The sequence below is a fragment of the Microcebus murinus genome, chromosome 12, assembly GCF_040939455.1.
Source record: "Microcebus murinus isolate Inina chromosome 12, M.murinus_Inina_mat1.0, whole genome shotgun sequence".
Taxonomy (NCBI): domain Eukaryota; kingdom Metazoa; phylum Chordata; class Mammalia; order Primates; family Cheirogaleidae; genus Microcebus; species Microcebus murinus.
Window position 1 is genome coordinate 52,031,641 of NC_134115.1, and position 22,177 is coordinate 52,053,817.

The 22,177-nt window shown below is 34.5% G+C and overlaps 1 protein-coding gene across 1 annotated transcript in view; it reads left to right on the plus strand.

Annotated features, from left to right (window-relative positions):
• Positions 1-10,033, plus strand: part of IFT74 (intraflagellar transport 74) — a 91,716-nt gene extending 81,683 nt beyond the window's left edge. Inside the window, exons 17-20 of the mRNA XM_076008788.1 lie at positions 526-689; positions 1,261-1,386; positions 5,035-5,095; positions 6,773-10,033. Coding sequence (XP_075864903.1) covers positions 526-689; positions 1,261-1,386; positions 5,035-5,095; positions 6,773-6,891 — 470 coding nt within the window. The 3' untranslated portion in view covers positions 6,892-10,033. The remainder of the gene's footprint in view (positions 1-525; positions 690-1,260; positions 1,387-5,034; positions 5,096-6,772) is intronic.
• Positions 10,034-22,177: the final 12,144 nt, after the last annotated feature.

Genomic DNA, 22,177 nt, shown 5'->3' on the forward strand with positions numbered 1-22,177 from the left:
GTGTATCGTTTGAGCTCAGGAGTTTGAGACCAGCCTGAGCAAGAGCAAGACCCCGTCTCTATTATAAATAGAAAGAAATTAATTGGCCAACTAATATATAGAAAAAATTAGCCAGGCATGGTGGCGCATGCCTGTAGTCCCAGCTACTCAGGAGGTTGAGGCAGAAGGATTGCATGAGTCCAGGAATTTGAGGTTGCTGTGAGCTAGGCTGATGCCACGGCACTCACTCTAGCCTGGACAACAAAGCGAGACTCTGTCTCAAAAAAAAAATAAAATAAGAGTTCAAGTCCAGCCCAGGCAACATAGTGAGAGCCTAGTCTCTAGGGGAATAAATGATTCAGGGGAGGTGGCACATGCCTATAATCCCAGCTACTCAGGAGGCTCAGGCAGGAGGATTGCTAGAGCCCAGGAGTTTGAGGTTGCAGTGAGCTAAGATAATGCCATTGCACTCTAGCCTGGGCAACAGAGCAATACTTGTCTCAAAACAAACAAACAAAATTATGGCTTTACATTCTTATCCTTCAGAAAGTCAACGTCTGCAGTTGGATCTACAGAAAATGGAGCTTCTGGAAAGTAAGATGACTGAGGAACAGCATTCTCTAAAAAGCAAAATTAAGCAAATGACAACTGATCTGGAGACATATAATGATTTGCCAGCTTTAAAATCATCAGGTGAAGAAAAGAAAAAGGTAAATGCTAACAAAGTCTTATAAAATTATAATTCAGATTGATTTTTCTTGATCAAATTTAATATATATGTACTTCACAGGATTTTTTATTTTCAGTTGATTATTTGATATATAAGCTGAGAAAAAATAATAAAAATGTTTACATATGTAATTAGAATTTAGAGTGACTTAAAGTTTTAGACAAAAGGCTAAATTAAAAAGCAAGATACAAGCTACTACTTGATAAAGAGCATTTCAACAAATGTGAACTTTGTTAAATGTAGATTTAATTATAACTCTTCCCTACTTAAAAATTGTCAGTTTCTTTCCATTGCTGTTTACATTAATTTAAAAGTCAATTCGGTGGAGTAGGGACAAATATGGCAACATTAATAGAATTATTAATACTGTTAATATTAACATAGCTTATAGTTCAAAGGATATTTTTACAAACAAATTGTAGAGTAGTTATAGTCTTGGTAGAATTTTATCAGAATATAGTCATTGAAATTATTTAAGTCAAATACGATTTATACTGGCTTGCTGGATCCTTATTACAGCCTCTTATTTGCATCTATTTGGATCTATCTAGAAATTACATCAGGAGAGAATGGTATTATCAATCCGCAGAAATGCCTTTAAGAAAATAATGGAGACCCTAAACGTAGAATATGATACACTAAAAACACAACTGCAAGAAAATGAGACACATTCTCAGGTAAAAATTTTTAAAACTGAACTTTGGAATTCATTTATCCTTTTAGGCTATCTGTCCTATTCTCTTAATCTATATTTTCACCCAGAACAATCCTTTTTTATTTTAAAAACTGCTTTATATAGCTTCCAGATTTTCTGGCTTTGAAGACAGCCAGTTATGTATAGTCTCCACTTAGAATAAATTAACTTCTGCTTCTTTACCTTCTATAAACCTATATATATAGAAGGCCACATCTATGTTAGGCACGGTCTTGGGCACAACCATTATGATATATTAGGTAATAACTTTAAAAAAATTCAAAAGTAAAACATTTATAATGCAGAAACTTTGAAAACCCATAAAAACTGCAAATAAAATAAACCCTAATGACCAATATCCCACCACCCAGAAAAGAGATTCTTGTTGGCATTTTGGTGTGGATCCTATTAGTCTTTCTTTCTCTCTCTTTCTCTCTGTATATGTATAGGTATATACATACTTATGCATATATACAAGTACACATTTATATCTCTATATTTATATAAATGGTATCATGTACATATTATTTGGGGCTTATTTTTCATTATTAATGATACATCATAAGTACTTTCCCTTGTCAATATATATATTTTTAAAAATATTCTTAATATCTTAATAATATTCTGCTACATGAGTATAGCATAATTTACTGAACCTATTACCTTTATTTACACATTTAAGTAATTTCTAGTTTTAAAACTGTTCAAATAATGATGTAAGAGCAGTGATTATTTACATATGATGCACAGACATATACCTGCAACTCCCTTTTCATGTCACTCATCCTGCTGATAAGTACCTGAACACTGTTTGAGGTCTTCTTTTTTTTTTCTTTAAAAGAGAAGATGTGAGTAGAGGTCTTCTAGATTGTGAGCTCTGAGAGGGCAGAGACACTGTCTCATTCACTTTATCCCCAGTACTGGCCTATTGGTTGGCACATAGTAGATGTCCAGTGTTTGTCGAATGAATGAATGAAGCATTGTGTCATATACAAAATCAGTAATTATGTTCTGAAAAAGATTGGTCATTCTCATATCTAATTACTCTATATTAGCAATTTTTACATATGATTTATTATGCTAAATGCATTAAAATTTTCCTTCTGTTCTCTATATAGTAATATGATCATGAAAGAAAAAAATAATTTCACTTGATTTCCCACTATCCAGTGACAACCATTGTTAAGATTTTGGTATAATATTCTTAGAGTCTTTTTTTCCTTTGTAGTCATGTACCCATATTAATTATAGTTTTTATAAAAAATGAAATTCTATTCAGCCTTTAAAAATTTTCTTAAATTTTTTCAGACTTTTTCTTTTTTGATGACATTTCTATGACATTAGCTCTTTCATTGTATGGATGTACCATTAAAAAAAATATGTAGATACCCATCCCCCTTGTATTCATCTTATAAGGGGTGAAATCTCATGAGAGCGTACCACTCTACTAAAAGCGTGGAAATCACTAATTTACATAATTCAAATTTACTAGTCATTTATTGTGTCTCTACTTATTAATATACAAACTTAGATGTAGTCTTTTAGTGATAAAATTATCTAAGGTTGTTTAGAGTGGGAATGAGTGCTGAAAAAGAAACAAGAAAAAGTTTGTGAGGTCATTTGTCTTAAATGGTTCTTAGAAAAAAATATTGATATTTCTTATGGAATGTTGGCCCTCCTCTTCCACTGAATAGATGATTTAAGGAGGAAAACACTTGACAAACACCATTCCTTAGAGTCAATGGCTACCTTGTTTATTCCAACATTAAGTGCTAAGCATATTCTTACTTCCATATATTGATAACTGAAATCATAACATAAACCATAACTTTAAAGCCTTGTCTGTATTATTTGTTGTTTTTTGTGAATCTCAACTGATCAAACTAAATCCTGGTCTTTCTATCTTTTGCAACTATTTTCTTGAAAACTGGCTTTTGGCATCTATAAATAATTTTACTTAACAGATTATTTAAATAAGTGATAAAGACCACGAGCTGTGGCTCATGCCTATAATCTCAATGCTTTGGGAGACAGGAGGATCAATTGAGCCCATGAGTTTGAGACCAGCCTAGGCAACATAGCAAGACCCCATCTCTACAAAAAATTAAAAAATTAGCCATGTGTGGTGGTACATGCCTGTAATCCTAGCTACTCAGAAGGTTGAGGAGGGAGTTCAAGGCTGTAGTGAGCTATGATTGTGCCATTGCATTCAGCGTAGATGACAGAGTGAGATCCTAGCTCTACTACTACTAATATGTAATAATAATGTTATAGAGAAATAACAATAAGCTAGGGAAGTAATAATAAGTAATAATAATAATAAGTTAGGGAAGTGATAATAAGTTATAGGGAAAAACATTTTCAAAAATGAGTTTTTTGCTTTTGGAGTTCTTGGGAGGTTAAAGGCAAATCAGTAATAGAGATGTACAATATAATAGGAATTTGACCATCTGACATAGTGTTGCTTTTTATATCATTCTTTGTGTAGCACTTAGGAGTTCTACTGCATTGCAAGAAAGCCACCTCTTAGTATGAAACAAAGAGAAAAAAGCCTGGTACTTGACTTTGCAAAAGGTTATTAGAGATTTGCTGCCAAAAAGTGCTGACTGCTTCCTTAAGTCCATCTTAACTTCAAGATTCTATCTGGGAGAGATTGATCTGATTTACTAGCATTAGCTCACAGCACATAACAGTATATATAATTATTAGTTATGAGTCATTCTAATATCTAGATTTATCTCTTTGGAGGAAACAGTGGGGTGGATGCTACATTGAGAGTGAACTTATGCCCTGAAAATAATTTTAACATTAGAGTAGAAAAAAACATTATTAATGCTGTTTTAATTGTCATATTTTAAAATGTGATCACTACTTCTTTGAAATGTCCAGGCAAAACATTATTTTAGTATTTCATTTTTCAGATGGTCCTTTGCTTAGGTAAAAAACTATGTGCATCTTAAAAAAGAAAGACCATAACCCAGAGTTACAAGGTTAATTAAATCAGAAAAACAATTTAATTCTATAACAGTAAAATTGTCTTCTGAGGAAGCAACCATCAATATAATATCCACATTAGCTTCCTGTTGATGCAGAAATTATTGTAACAGGGCCAGCTTTCTACCAGCACTCTTGTAATCTTCACACTGCAGCTCTGCTCTTATCACAGCTCGTGGATTTAGACAGGAAATTTACCCTGGAAATAAGGAAGTTTCTCCTATATAGCTAAACCTTTGACAATGTTTGAATATATATTACATCGGTGACATTAGACTTCCAGATTTCAAGGAGAGATTACCATGATGTCCCATTCTTTTTTAAGTTCTTTTAGGAAAAGGAAAATCATAAATTGTCTTTCAGTCGGCATGATCATTGGTATAATAAACATTTTAAATATTTTCTAATTAAAATAAACATATAGAGTAAAACCTATTGTAGATGTCAACATTGTATTAATGTATTTACTATTGTTTAATCTTTCCTAAATTTCTTTTTTGTCTACTGTGGCTTTATCTCAATAAAATGTGAGGAGTTGATAACATTAAATTGAGCAGTTTTTAAAGTCTTCTTAGAGAAAGGTACATAATTGTTTTGATTATGGGTACTAGCTAACATTTTTCTTTTACGTTTTTAGCTTACAAATTTGGAGAGAAAGTGGCAACACCATGAGCAAAATAATTTTGTGATGAAAGAATGTATCCTTTAAAAACTACAAGTGAACTTAACTAAGTTATTTTTTTCTAGAAATTTCTTTAAAGACTCAAATGAAATTTAGTTCAACATATAGTTATTAAATACCTAATATGTATGTATAAAACACTGAGGTGTAAACTATGTGGGGCATAAATGAATAAGACATAGTTGCCTCTGTACAATAGTTAGGAAGTGTGTGTGTTTGTGTGTGTACCCCAAAGTAACTAACAGAAAGCAGACTTTGGAAATTGCCAAAGAAGGAGTATCAAGCCATCATAATGTGGCATAATAATTAAGTGCACAGGTTTTGTAATTGACATAGTATCAATAATTAAGTGCACAGGTTTTAGATTCAAGTAATGGTAACTCTACCACTTACAAGTTACAGACTTTGGATAATTTATTTAATCTGTTTAAGCCAGAATTTTATCATCTCTAAAATACAGTTAATATTTCCTTCTCATAGAATTGTTGGAATAATTATATATAAAGAACTAAATATATATTTAACTTATATATTTATATAATATATGATATATAGTTGTTTGTTGGTATTTATAATGCTACACCTTGGATGTCTGGGCAGCAAAGGGAGGTAAACTAAGTAGAGTTATGAGAAGTTTAACCTTCAAGCTCATCCATGTTTCAGCAAATTCAATTTCACCTTTTTCTCTCAAGAGGATACTTATGTCCCATATTACTGCTTATCTTTTTGTGTGATCGTAGGAGGCAGCAGGTGGCTGCTGAGGATGTATATTGTGGAGTTGTAACAAACATTTCTCTAAACGTCATTTTCTATTTCCTTCTTTGACCCATTCAAGGCCATCTCTGCTTGTAGAACTAGATCCTGGCTCTCTAGTACCATAGGTTCTCCTCTATGGTGCTGCTGAACTTCAGCACAGAGGCAACATGGACCCCAGATTACCTCCAATAAGATGTTTTGAGGCTGAGATGGGAAGATCACTTGAGGTCAGGAGTTTGAGACCAGCCTGAATGAGAGTGAGATCCCATCTCTACAAAAAGTAGGAAAATTAGCCAGGCATGATGGTGGCACCTGTAGTCCCAACTATTCAGGAGGCTGAGGCAGGAGGATAGCTTGAGCCAGGGAGTTTGAGGTTGCAGTGAGCTATGATGATGCCATGGCACTGTACCCAGGGCTATGGAGTAAGACTTTCTCAAAAAAAAAAAAAAAAAAAAAAAAAAAAAGATGTTTTAGGGGCTGCATTCTCAATGGTAGTGCCACTTAGTTTAAAAGCAAAAGACTCACATTCACAGAATGCTTAAAGTCCAGCATTTTTTGTGCAATATAAAGTAGGTGATTCTGAAACAGAATTAAGTCTAGAAACTTACCTAAAATTCAATGTAGTACTCTACAAAACATGGTTCTTCTGAACATTAGATTGTTCTAAAACCAGAATTAGATTGAGATACATGACATGTTAAGTATAAGTGTTTATACTATAGGTGAATATTTTTGAAATATGTTTTGCTTGGCCTTTTGTTTTCAAATGATCTCTGATCTGTTAAAATAACATGGTATTTTAAAGTATTCCAGTTGTGTTTTTTCTATGCCATCTTATTTTCAATAAGAAAAATACCAGTATGATTTAGTTCCTTTCTGAGCCATACTTAGATTAATATTTTTATTGACATTGTTCTCCCTTAACTCATATAATTAGTCATAGCTACCAAGAGTCAAGAGAGTGATTACCAACCAATTATGAAAAATGTGACCAGAAAGATTGCAGAATACAATAAAACCATTGTGGATGCTCTACATAGTACTAGCAGAAACTGAGTCTGAATCAAAAGTCTCTAAATAAAGTCTCTAGAGAAGTATCTTCTTGTTGCTAAACTTGGTACAAGCTGACTAAAAAAATAAAAGAACAATTTACCCTTGAAGAGTTTTACCTGAAATTTCTGAATGTTGTTATTTTTGTGGCCTCTTTGAAGTAATATTTTAAATGTAATGGTTCAATAAATAGTTTACATATAAAAAGTGTCATTTCCTTCTCTTTTTATGATATTTGTATTTGTTTTGTGGCAGTGATAAAAGTGTCTCAAAGAATCAAGAGATAAACTAAAAGTGACCATTGAGATTTATTTAGCTGATTGTAATCCACCTATGGCTGCAAATGAAATCATCTTTTCATGTATTAACTGCAGGAGGGATGCATGAAATATGATTCTGATTTAGGACTTACATAAACCTTGTCAACTTTTGCTTCTAGAAAAAGATAGTAAAGATAGAAGGGATATTTTTAGCTTTGAGCCTTACTTCTGAAATAGGATATAGTTAATATATATTAGGGTACCTAAAGTAACAAGTAAATATATAACACAAGTAAATATGTAACACATATTCTTTATGTATCAGTTATCCCTAAAGATTTGAAATTAAAAACTTTTACTCTTTCACATATATATGCCCAGAAGAACATGAGGTTTAAAAGAAATACTGTGCTTATGGTGGACTGTTTTAGACTATGGCTACTGCTGTTCATTCCCACCAGGGAATATGCATTCATTCTTTTGTACTATTTGGAGGACTTAAGCAGATTAATTTATAAGTATTAGCCAGAACATTTGGAAAGAAAAGGTAGAAGCGGTAGAATTGGGGAGAGAAGTAGAGTCTGGGAAACATTATAGTAACTATAGATGTATCCTTTCTTGTGGCACAGGAATGAGTCACCTTGGTCAGCATAAAATATTCCTTAAAACTGTCCTCCTTTTGCTTTGATATCATGTTCACCAAGTAACTCTACAGTATTCCTGAAACATAAGCATATTAGTTTCTTTAAAAAAAAAAACACACACAAAAACAGCTTTATTGAGATGTCACTTACATACCTTAAAATTTACTCATGCATGTTGATTTTTTTAAAGTGAATATTTATCACTGTATATCAACTTTAGTCTCTGGAAGTTAAGGTAGAGGAGTGAACATTGTTGAGCTTGGTTAACTCTGGATTACTAATATGGTTGAAGATCATGGAGAGTGATACATATATTAAGGTAGCATTCATAAAATGTGTTCCTCAAATCCTGAATTTCTCAAGTTATTAACAGTTATTATACCACCAAAGGTTTCATGGTCAAAGGAGTTTGGGAAACATTGTTTGAAGCAAAGGTAAATTGTGTTCTTTCTTGACTGCTCAGAGCTCTTAAATGCTAATATGTAATAAGCTCAAGAATAGTATGTACTGTAAGCATTTTTCAAAGACATTTGTCCACAAAACCCTTACTTGCATACAGCATAGGTACATGAGACATGTCATCCAAGAAATAGACTTAGACGTTGAACACCAAATAGACCTTAAACACTAAAATAAGTTCATCTCCTCGAGTCCTTTGGATGGCCTCTTTAGCCTCCAGGTGACTCCTGAATGTGTCTCTTTCTAGCCACCACAGGTTTCTTTTCCCATGGTTGTATGGAGTTTCCCAGAAAATTTGTAGCAGAAAATGTTTATCAAACTTAAATTTCACAAGAAAAATCTTTATTCTTTTGGGAGTTAAAAAGACTGAAATCTGAAATTCAGTAGAAGTAACAAGTAATGGATTTTGATGACAGTTTACCTAGACATTCATTCATAAGTATTCCTATAATTTGATAATTAGGAGCCTTTATTTATATTCCTGAATGCCAAAAAATGTTTTTCTTTTATACAGTAAAAACCATAGATATGAGTAAGCATATAGCTTAGGCAAGAGAACTGACTCTTACAGTCTTAATCATATTGATTCTACCTTATGGATACTTCCAAGGAGGAAGGAAATCTGGGCAACATGTTTGTGGATAAGTAATTTTTGTTTTCCTCATCTCAAAGTGAATTCAAATGCCTTCTCTCTTAGTTTCTTCTATTTCTACTTAAGTGTTCTTGAGCTTTTACTGTATCCTTTTAAACTAATGACCAACTTAATAATTTTTACTATTAATAATAAAGATTTTTTTGAGTGGTAGGATTGTGGGTGATTTTAATCTTCCTTGGGCTTTTTGGTATTTTCAAAATTATCTATGAAATATAATACAATAAAAATACAATAAAAATTCAAATAAAGAACTGTATGCAGTTACTACTTTAACTTGTGGAAGGGATGTGTGGTAGTAAAACAGCTCTTCTATCTTTGGCTCTAACTAGAACTGAACCATTCTTTACCCAGAAAGAAAGTAAGAAGAAGATTGGCTTATCTATTAAATATATGTTTTGCATTATAACAATGGGAAGTCTGGCAGGAAAAAAATTTCTTGGAAAAAACAAGGTTTCCAACTTCCGTCCTAAATTACTCATCTCATATATGATATTTGGGGAACATAATTGAGCAGAATTTCTTTAAACTAAAACGTGTTTTATCTAAGGGAAATTCTCACTAATGTCTCTTCCTTCCTCTCAAACCCTTTCAACAAATCCAGCAAGAATATTCTCATTGCTGGGATAGAATTGAAGACTAATATCTGCATGAACTGGCTCTTCCTCAGTCAGTCACATTACTCAGTGAGTTCCATTTGTGTTAAAATAACACCTTGTAAGTCATGTGGAAAGAAACTGCAGACTGAACAAACATGAATAGTTTAACTAGTGAAGGTCAACATGGGAAAGTTAGCAAGTCTTTGTTATCCTTATCCTTTATCAATAAATAAACATAAGTTCTTGATACTCTTTTTCACTAACTGTGGAGTCTCTTATTTGGACCATACTGTAGTTTCACATTAAGGTACAAAATTCAGTACAGGATTAGAGCATGGCGTAATGATATTCATACTAAAGATGAAAGGCCAAATTATTAGTAGCTCCAGGGGTTCTTGCTGTCCCTCTGCCCAATTTCTGTGCGGTTTCTTCCTTTTGCTATACAATTCCAGTGTAAATAATCTTAGGAGATTATAGTTCTTAGACTTACAGTAAGAAGAAATCAAGATGGACCATTGGAGAATTGTAGTAATCTATTTTTAAATTGATATTGTACCTTAAATTTTAATATACCTTTTTATTTATTTATTTTTAATATACCTTTTTAAGTAAAAGTAGATTATTTCTTGAAATTGAAGGTTCACAGTTTGAGAACTACAATTGAACATCTTTAAAAAGACAATTTTTAATATAAAGGTAGAGAATTTAGGAAAGATAGGTAAACAAAATGAAGAAAAATTAATTATCTGTGATCTCACCAGTCTCTTTAGATGTGTATCTATATATGTTACACATACCTATTTTATCTATGTATTTATGTATGTTTAATTAAATTAAAATCCATATTTTTAAACTTATTTTTGCTATTTATGATTTTGCAAACATTTTCTGTCATTATACATCCTTGTGCAGCATTTTAAATGGCTGCATATTATTGCATTATAGCTCTACTTTCAGAAAACAAATCCCATCATTACTGAATAAGGTTTATAGTATAGAGGATAAGTGTAAGCTTTAGATCAGGTAGCTGGGAGTTTAAATCCCAGCTCTACCACTAACTTGTTATATGACCTTGTAAAGTTACTTAGTCTGTCTGAATTTCAGCTTCTTCATCTGTAAATGAAATAATAGTGCTTAAATCATAAGATTGGGTCAAAGGGTATGCAGAATCCAAGGCTTCTGACACAAATTGCTCTCAGAAAGGATGACATCGTTGGCAGTATGCAAAAATGATTGTTTCCCTGCACTCTTACCAACACTGGTTTTGTCCAGGTTGACAGGTTGACAATGCACTACCTCATCGTTTTGTTTTACTTTTTTTTTTTAATAAACAAAACTATTTCCATTACTGCAATTAGAATTTCTATTGTATTAATATTTCAATTAAGAATATATAGGATGTGTTTTCATACTCAAAAATTATAAAAAGTCTTGATTTTTAAAATTTCTATTTTAAAAATATCCATTATAACTTTGTAATATACAACAAAAGTTTGCTGCTTACTGCTAATTTTTAGGAGACATTAGATTATACTTTGCTGCCTCAATATCTTTTCTAATAATGTATTGTAACAAATTGCTGCTCTGAAAACGTGACTATATAACTTTAAGGGAAATAGGAATAACCTACTCGGTAACCAAGTCTGTTCTGCTTGGTCATATTCTCTATGCTGCCACAAGTCAAGTGGTTACACATTAAGGAAAAGCTGTGTCAGGGGAAGGAAAATAATACCCATTGGAGAGATGAATATATAAGAGAGTTTAGAGGAAGCATGAATCAGAAGTTGAATCGTCTGCTACCTAGAAGAGCCTCAAACACACTAGATAAGGCTTTCCCAAGAGAATTTTTTTTTTTTTTTTTCGAGACAGAGTCTCACTTTGTTGCCCAGGCTAGAGTGAGTGCCATGGCGTCAGCCTAGCTCACAGCAACCTCAAACTCCTGGCCTCAAGCGATCCTGCTGCCTCAGCCTCCCAAGTAGCTGGGACTACAGGAATGCGCCACCATGCCTGGCTAATTTTTTCTGTATATATTAGTTGGCCAATTAATTTCTTTCTATTTATAATAGAGATGGGGTCTTGCTCTTGCTCAGGCTGGTTTTGAACTCCTGACCTTGAGCAATCCGCCCACCTCGGCCTCCCAGAATGCTAGGACTACAGGCGTGAGCCACCGTGCCCGGCCTCCCAAGAGAAATTTTAAAACTAAAATAAGGTTTTCAAAATTAACTTCTGTTTTATTTCAAAATCTTTTTGTAAAACAGTATTCTTGCCGTGATAACAACATGGTAGTACCATAGAAGAAAGGCAGACTTAATCAGTTAAAATATTTGGCAGAGGGTGAAGAAAGAACTACTTACTAAATTAGCCATTTAAGATTAGAAGACAATAGCTGAGCTAACCAACCAAACAGAAATATTATCTCAGTTTCTGTGTTGTCATTTTCAACAGATAAACTCACGCTATAGAGGCATTCCAGAATGATAAGAAGGTGAAAATATTTGTTACAGTCCATAAACTCAATCGAAATTTTTTTACCAAAGGAAAATATAGTTCATTCTTAAAAGCCTTTCTCAATGTCTAATTAGCTTCTTGTTAAAATGAACTTTCCCTTAGTTTACTGGAGGGGAAGAGGACAGTCATAGAGATTGACGAACACCAACCCTATTTTTCCTTTGCCAAGGACAAAGCAGGCACTAGACCATGTGTCTCAGGATTAGGGGAAATGGTTAAGAAGGAGAGGAAAAGAAAATTGCTTTTCCAGCTTCTCCAGCTTCCTGTGTAGCCTACAGAGAAAAGCAAGCATCCCTTGGGAGGAAGTAACAAAAGTGCCAACAGTAGGTGGGTGGATGAAGTCTGCATCCCTACAGTATACTGGAGATCTTGCCTTTATAATGTCACATAGGCTGCTGTTCCTTACTCATGGTGGTTATCAGAAGAACAAATGGGCCGGGCGCGGTGGCTCACGCCTGTAATCCTAGCACTCTGGGAGGCCGAGGCGGGCGGATTGCTCGAGGTTGGGAGCTGGAAACCAGCCTGAGCGAGACCCCGTCTCTACTAAAAATAGAAAGAAATTAATTGACCAACTAAAAATATACATACAAAAAATTAGCCGGGCATGGTGGTGCATGCCTGTAGTCCCAGCTACTTGGGAGGCTGAGGCAGGAGGATCGCTTGAGCCCAGGAGTTTGAGGTTGCTGTGAGCTAGGCTGACGCCATGGCACTCACTCTAGCCTGGGCAACAAAGTGAGACCCTGTCTCAAAAAAAAAAAAAGAAGAACAAATGGACGTTTACTACAAACTGACTCTAACCTCAGATTCCTCTACCCTTTAAGTTCTTGGCCCAGTTTCAAATACCAGAGTCCAAGAAGGGGTTTGGGTAAAGCTGTAAAAGTCCATTTCCTTTTCCTAAGACACAAGTAAGGTAGCCAGTTAGATCATAAGAGATATTCATAAGAGAACTCAAGAGAAAGCTAATTGAAAGGAATATAAAATAATAAGAGGTAAGCAATCCTACTACAAAACCACTCACCACTATATTTTATCTCTACATTACCCCCATCTCAATAAATAAATAAAAGACTCCCAAAATATGAACAAAAATTCTGTCCAGAACCTTTTCATTGAGCATAGACTGCCTAACTGCACATTGATTTGTCAGACTTTTAATTCCTCAGATACTCGTGACCTCACTGTGCACTGTGCACATTATTCTCCCTCACCAGTAACCTTAATAAACATAGCAGATACTGATGCCATATCTCGTAATTCTCTTCTCAGAAGTAGCGTATGAACTGATGAAAATAATTTTTAGAAGAGTATATCAAACTGATTATCTGCAATTCCATACCAAGGCAATGTATTGATATTATGTGGTCACAGCCTCAGAAATAATAATGCAAACAAAAAAGGCATTTCCAGTTTAAGACTGGAGAGGAAATTAGGCACTGACACACCACTCCACAGTAAGGAGAAATTGCTGGGATTTTGACTACAGCATGGGTCATACTCTTTGTCTTGTCTTGTAATAGTCTGACTTTATCTCTACTTATTCCATCTATCCTGATGAAAGTATCCATCATGAAAATATGGTTAGATATTTCTTTAACCTTTCATCATTGAAATGCTATAGCAATCTAATCTCCACAAAAATTTCTCTCACTTGATGGAAGAGATATGTCCCCTGATACTACCCAAACTAGTCCCACACTTCTCACAGCTTTTTCCTTGACCACCTTACTCTGCTTGTACATGATTTCAGCAGTTCGCCCCTTATCTGTAGGGGAATACTGTATTAAGGGATGTGGCATATGAAAAAGGGCCCAGGATTTTGAGTCTAAAGAAGTATGTCTGTTGCCTGCTAGTTGAAGAACTTGGGCAAATGATTTAGTCATCCTAGGCCCATTTCCAGGGTTGTTATGAGACCCAAATCCATCTAATGATTATGAAATTGTTTTAATCTATAAAATGCTATATAAGGTAGATACTATATTTCTTTAACTCTTTATCATCTCCACCCCCACAGAAGCATCTACATTGGTACCCATTGTTTCCTCTCAGAAGCATATGCCTTAGAAGCATACTTTCTAACTCCCTATAAAAGAAGTCCCCTCTCTCTGAGCAAGGATAATTCCCCCACTGGTGTTTGTCATATCTATTACAGATTCTTTAGGAATCTTCCTCTATCTATTATCCTCTTTCTTCTATGGCTTTAGCCTTGCTTTCATTGATTTAATCCTCTCAACATAAAAATACATTCATCTTTCTCCCATTAATTTCACATTCAAAGTTCTTAAAAGACTAGTCTACTTCAAATCCCACTCTTTTTTCCAAACACTGCTTCCTCTGTTCCACTGAAATTGCTCTTATTAACATAACCAATGATTTCTTAATTACTAAAGTTATTAGATTCTTTTTTGGTTTTATTCCAGTATAATTTCTATATAGTATGTAATATTATTAATCACTTCCTACTTGAAACTTTTTCTTCTCATAGATTTTATATCACTTTCACTTAATTCTTCTTCTGTTCTTTTCCCTAGACATCTTTCTGCTTTACAGGAGACTTAGGGAGTGTTAACTTGCCAAATTAAATAAATGTATTACCCTCAGCTATTGGAATCATCTCAGAGATCCCTGTGTGTCAGGCTAATTTCAAAATGTGATAGTGACTAGCTCAACCTCTGTGGAAAGCAATATACCTTAAAGCGATACAAGTGGATCTACCATTTGATCCAGCAATCCCATTAGTGGGCATCTACCCAAAAGAACAAAAGACACTCTATAAAAAAGACACCTGCTCTTGAATGTTTATAGTGGCACAATTCATAATTACAAAGATGTGGAAACAACCCAAGTGCCCATCAATACATGAGTGGATTCATAAAATGTGGTATATGTATACCATGGAGTACTACTCAGCTTAAAGAAACAATGGTGATATAGCACCTCTTGTATTTCCTGGATAGAGCTGGAACCCATTCTACCAAGTGAAGTATCCCAAGAATGGAAAAATAAGCACCACATGTACTCACCAGCAAATTGGTTTCATTGATCAACACCTAAGTAGACACATAGGAATTACATTTATTGGGTGTCAGGTAGGTGGGAGGGGGAAGGAGGAGATGGGTGTATGCCTACATAATGAGTGCGATGCGCACCATCTGGGGGATGAACACACTTGAAGCTCTGACTCGAGGGGGGGTGAGGGCAATATACGTAACCTTAACATTTGTACCCCCATAATATGCTGAAATTAAAAAAAACAGAAAAAAATGTGATAGTGATTTTGTGCTTGGATAACTATGTCATGAAAGTTTGATCATGACTGCCTATTTTCCATAGGCTTCTAAAGTGTCACCAGATGTAGATAATTTTTAGTAAAAGCTAACATGGGTTCAGTATAAGCCTTATCTAAAGGCATAAAAAGCTGTTTCAGCTGGGGATGGATGGATAGAGGGATATAAACAGACAGAAATCTTTCATATATATGATATATCATACATACACACACATACAGAGGGGATTACCCCTGGTAAAAACATGTACTAAATTTGCCCTTCTATAAACATAATTCAGACAGTTTTTGTGGAGTACTGGAATTGGTAAGAATTTCAGTAGCTTTTCTTTTGTAATATTTTTGACAACTGTAACAATCAATTCAGTGTTTTCTGTCTTTTACTAAGGTTGAGGAAATACCTGTTGAGATTCCTCATTTAAGCTCCCATTTGTTAGCCTTTTTTCTAGGGTCAATGATTTGGTTACTTGTAGGCAAACCTTTTTTTTTTGTTTTATAAATAAAATGACCATTGCTTCTCTAAGGAAGTATACAAAGAAAAATTGAAGGCATTGTGACTTACTATAGGTATAGACTTAGAGCAGCAGTCCCCAACCTTTTTGGCACCAGGGACCAGTTTCATGGAAAGACAACTTTTCCATGGACAGGGCAGGGGTGGGGGGACGGTTTCAAAATGAAACCTTAGCACATTACATTTATTGTCCAGTTGAACCTCTCTGCTAATGATAATCTGTATTTGCAGCTGCTCCCGGTGCTAGCATCACTGCCTCGGCTCCACCTCAGATCCTCAGGCATTAGATTCTCATAAGGAGCGCCCAACCTAGATCCCTCATGTGTGCAGTTTACAGTAGGGTTTGAGCTCCTGTGAGAATCTAATGCCACTGTTGATCTCACAGGAGGTGGAGCTTATGCAGTGATGCGAGTGATGGAGAGTGGCTGCACATACAGTTGAAGCTTTGCTCACTTGCCCGCTGCTCACCTCATGCTGTGCAGCCTGCTTCCTAATAGGCCACGGTATTGGTCTGTGGCCTGGGAATTGGGGACCGCAGACTTAGAGCACCTGTACAACTTGTACATTTGTCAGTCATTTAAACCTCTGTGGAGCTGCATTTGGAAAATTGGGTACATAACTATCTACTCTTTCAGAGAGAGATGGAGATTAAATAAATACTGCTTTAAAATATTTTGAATTAAAGATATTTTTCTTTTTCTATTGAGGTAAAATATACATATATAATTTACCATCTTTACCATTTGAATTAAAAATATTTTAATGTGTAAATATACTACAACTCATTTAAACATATCTATTCAATAGTGAAGCCATCTGATCCTACAGGAAAAATATTGCCATTATGATTTAGAATAGCACTGTCCAATAGAAATACAGTGTAAGCTACAAATATAAGCCAAATGTGTAAATTTTTAACTTTCTAGTAATTACATTAAAAAAGTAAAAGGTAAAATTAGTTTTAATAATATATTCTATTTATTGATCTAAACAAAATGATAAACAACAGTACGATAATAGCTGGGGACTTTAACACCCCTCTGACAGAACAGGACAGATTCTCCAAACACAAAATAAACAAACAATAGACTTAAACAGAACTCTAGAACAAATGGGCCTGACTGACATTTACAGAACATTCTACCCAAAAACCACTGAATATACATTTTTCTCATCAGATCATGGGACATTCTCTAAGATTGACCATATCCTAGGCCACAAAACATGTCTCAGCAAATTTAAAAAAACAAATTATACCATGCATCTTCTCAGACAACAGTGGAATAAAATTAGAAATCAACTCCAAGAGGAACTCTAATCTCTACACAAAGTTATGGAAATGAAACCACCTTCTGCTGAATAATTATTGGGTTAAGGAAGAAATTAGGATGGAAATCAAAAGATTCTTTGAACTAAATGATGGAGACACAGTTATCAAAATCTGTGGGACAACGCTAAAGCAGTCTTGAGGGAAAAATTTATATCCATTATTGCCTACATCCAAAAGACAGATCACAAATCAACAATCTAATGAATCATCTCAGAGAACTAGAAAAGGATGAGCAAACTAACCTCAAACCCAACAGAAGAAAAGAAATAACAAAGATCAGAGCAGAACTAAATGAAACTGATAACAAAAAAACTATATGAAAGATTAAAAACAAAAAGTTGGTTCTTTAAAAAAATAAAGAAAATTGACATGCTTCTTGCTAGATTAACAAGAAACAGATAAGAAAGGACTCTAATAAGCTCAATCAAGAATAAAAAAGGAGAAAATACAACTGATACCATGTAAATACAAAAATAACATCTATGAATACTACAAAAACCTCTATACACATAAACATGAAAACGTGGAGGAAATGGACAAATTCTTAGAAACACACAGCCTCCCCAGGCTCAACCAGAAAGAAATAGAATTCCTAAACTGACCAATATCAAGTGCTGAAATTGAAGAAGCAATAAAAACCTTTTTAAAAAGAAAAGTCCGAGATCAGATGTTTCACACCCGAATTTTACTAGACCTACAAAGAAGTGGTGCCTATCCTGCAGAAATTATTCCACAACATTGAGAATGAAGGAATTTTCCCCAACATGTTTTAAGAAGCCAACATCACCCTGATACTAAGCCAGGAAAAGATGCAACAAAAAAGAAAACTACAGACCAATATCCCTTATGAATATAGATGCAAAAATTCTCGAAAATATCCTAACAAACTGAATTCAGGTGCTTATCAAAAAAATAATCCATCACGATCAAGTGGTCTTCATCCCAGAGATGCAGGGATGGTTAAACATATGCAAATTTATAAATGCAATTCACCACATAAATAAAAGTGAAAATAAAGACCATATGATCCTCTCAATAGATGCAGAAAAAGCATTCAACAAAATTCAGCACCTTTTTATGCTAAGAATGCTTAACAAAATAGGCATAGACAGGACTTACCTAAAAACCAACAGCACACTAAAAAGAGAAAAATTGAAAGCATTCCCATTTAGAACTGGAACAAGTCAAGGTTACCCTCTGGCACCATTTCTGTTCAAAATAGTGCTGGAAGTCCTAACCAAAGCAATCAGAGAAGAGAAGGAAATCAAAGGCATCCAAATGGGGGCAGAAGAGGTCAAACCATTGCTTTTTACTGACAATATGATCTTATATCTAGAAAACCCCAAAGATTCTGCTATGAGACTACTAGAATTGATAAACAAATTCAGCAAAATCTCAGGTTACAAATTCAACGTACAGAAATCAGTAGCATTCCTATAAATCAATGTACAGAAATCAGCAGCATTCCTATATGCCAACAACAGTTGAGAACTGAATCAAAGACTCCACATCTTTCACAATAGCAACAAAGAAAATAAAATACCTAGGAATATATTTAACTAAGGAGAAGAAAGACCTCTACAGAGAGAACTATAAAACACTGAGGAAGGAAATAGCTGAGGGGATAAACAGGTGGAAAACCATACCATGCTCACGGGTTAGCAGAATCAATATTGTTAAAATTTCTATACTACCCAAAGTGATCTACAGATTCAATGCAATCCCTGTTAAAATACCAACATCATTTTTTGCAGATCTAGAAAAAATAATTATATGCTTCATATGGAACCAGAGAAGACCCCATAATAGCAAAAGCAATCTTAAGCAAAAAGAACAAATTGGTAGGCATCAATTAGTACAAGGCTATAGCAACTAAAATAGCATGGTATTGGCACAAGAACAGAGATATAGACCAATGGAACAGAACTGAGAACCCAGATATAAAACTACCCTCATATAGCCATCTAATCTTTGACAAAGCAGACAAAAAATACACTGGGGAAAATAATCCTTATTCAATAAATGGAGCTGGGAAAATTGGATAGCCACATGTAGAAGACTGAACACGATCTCCACTTCTCACCTCTCACAAAAACCAACTAACAATAGATAACAGACTTAAACCTAAGGCATGAAACTATAAGAGTTCTAGAAGAAAATGTTGGAAAGACTGTCATAGGCATTGGCCTAGTCAAAGGATTTATGAAGAAGACCCCAAAGGCAATCACAGCACAAACAAAAATAAATAAATGGGACCTGATCAAACAGAGCAAACAGACAACCTATAGAATGGGAGAAAATATTTGCATGCTACACATCCAATAAAGGGCTGATAACTAGAATCTATTTAGAACTCAGGAAAATCAGCAAGAAAAAAATCAACTCTATCAAAAAGTGGGCAAAAGATATGAACAGAAACTTTTCAAAAGAAGACAGAATAATGGCCAAGAAACATGAAAAAATACTCAACATCTCTAATCATCAGGGAAATGCGAATCAAAACTGCTATGAAATATCACTTAACTCTAGTGAGAATAGCTTTTATCAGAAAGTCCCAAAATAATAAATGTTGGCATGGATGCACAGAGATAGGAACACTCATATGCTGCTGGTGGGAGTGAAACTATGATACAACCTCTGTGGAAAGTACTATGGAGATACCTAAAAGAGCTAAAAGTAGAACTACCATGTAATCCAGCAATCCCATTACTGGGCGTATATCCAAAAGAACAAAAGACATTCTATTAAAAAGACTTGAGCACTAGAATGTTTATAGCAGCGTAATTCACAGTTGCAAAGGTGTGGAAACAACCCAAGTGCCCATCAATACATGAGTAGATTAATAAAATATGGTATATGTATACCATGGAGTTCTACTCAGACACAAAAAACAATAGTGATCTACCACCTCTTATATTATGCTGGATAGAGTGGAGCTCATTCTACTAAGTGAAGTATCACAAGAATGGAAAAACAAGTACCATATGTACTCACCATCAAATTGGTATTAACTGATCAATACTTATGTGCACATATAATAGTAATATTCATTGGGTGTCAGGCAGGTGGGAGTGGGGACGAGGGGATGGGTATATTCACACCTAATGGGTGCAGTGTGCACTGTCTGGGGAATAGATACATTTGAAGCTCTGACTCAGGTGGGGCAAAGACAACATATGTAACCTTAACATTTATATTCCTGTAATATGCTGAAATAAAAAAATTAAATATTAAAAATTAAAAAATATATATTTTGTTTAACTCAATATATCTAAAATATTATTTCGACATGAAGTTAACAGAAAATTATTGAGATAATTTACAATCTTTTTTTCATTCTAAATATTTGAGATTCTATGTGTATTTTACACCTATAGCACATCTCAATCCAGAGGAGTCAAATGTCAAGTGCTCAATGGCCACATATGGAGAGTGGCTAGAAATTAGCATGGATTTAGCATTTAGAGCTTTTTATTCTCATTACAGCAAGGGAATGAGCCAGCAGAGGAAGCAGGTAGTTTCTTTATTTCTTTTCTTTCTTTCTTTCTCCCTCCCTCCCTCCCTCCCTTTTTTCTTTCTTTCTTTCTTTCTTTCTTTCTTTCTTTCTTTCTTTCTTTCTTTCTTTCTTTCTTTCTTTCTTTCTTTCTTTCTTTCTTTCTTTCTTTCTTTCTTTCTTTCCTTCCTTCCTTCCTTCCTTCCTTCCTTCCTTCCTTCCTTCCTTCCTTCCTTCCTTCCTTCCTTCCTTCTTTCTTTCTTTCTTTTCTTTCTTTCCCTCTTTCCTTCTCTCTTCCTTTCTCTCTTTCTTTTTTCTTTCTCTCTTTCTGTCTCCCTTTTCTCTCTTTCTTTGCTTTCTTTCTCTCTCTTTCCTTTGTTACATGGTTTACTTATTTCAAGTTTTCTGCTCGCTTTGGAACTGAAATATTCTATTCTGAAAAACACAGTGTGGCCAGGCATGGTGGCTCACGCCTGTAATCCTAGCACTCTGGGAGGCCGAGGCGGGAGGATTGCTCGAAGTCAGGAGTTCGAAACCACCCTGAGCGAGACCCCATCTCTACTAAAAATAGAAAGAAATTGATTGACCAACTAAAAATATGTATACAAAAAATTAGCCAGGCATGGTGATGCATGCCTGTAGTCCCAGCTACTTGGGAGGCTGAGGCAGGCGGATCTCTTGAGCCCAGGAGATTGAGGTTGCTGTGAGCTAGGCTGACACCACGGCACTCACTCTAGCCTGGGCAACAAAGTGAGACTCTGTCTCAAAAAACAAACAAACAAACAAAAAAGCATAGCGAGAGCAGCAACTAACTATAGATATAGGCAGTTTTGTTAAATAGAGGAAATCTCTCCTGTAAGGAAAAAAAAAAAACCAAACTTTTCATTTGTAAAATTACAATCTAAACCAGGGTTTTTTGCATTTCCTTTGATTACTCTTCAGTTATGGACATATTTTATTGAAGAGTAATCTTAATTGGTACAAGAAAAAAATATATATACATATAACAGAAATATTTTAAATTATTTCTTCTCAATGGGGCCTCTGAAAGAATCTGGCCAAATATACTGTCAATTCAATAATTGAAAATCGAGGGTTTGTGAATTGTGTTTATGTTTAATAATTCTAGTATTCAGAATCCTTTTTAGTCCATATTATAAGGTGTAAACATTTCATATGTCAATATCAATATTTTCTTCATTTATCCATGTCCCTATTAAACCTTTATCACTGGAGTTGAAAAGCTTTGAATTATAGAGCTATTCTAAGAAAACCTTTAAACTGAGGCCTACTTTGAGAAGAATTAGTGCAGGGAATTCCCCACATTTTTCCACTCTCTCCTCCACAGATCCCACCTCCCCTGTCAAAAATTAATACATTGAAAAGTCTGAGTATACCTTTTTATTTAAAATAATATTTACATTGGGACTTTGTAGAAGTTTAGATTGTTTAGATTGTTATATATAGTTCTTAATATACAGTTATTTTAATGACGTGACTTTTTGACACTTAGCAAGTTATCAAAATTGTTATTTAATAATATGTAAAATAGA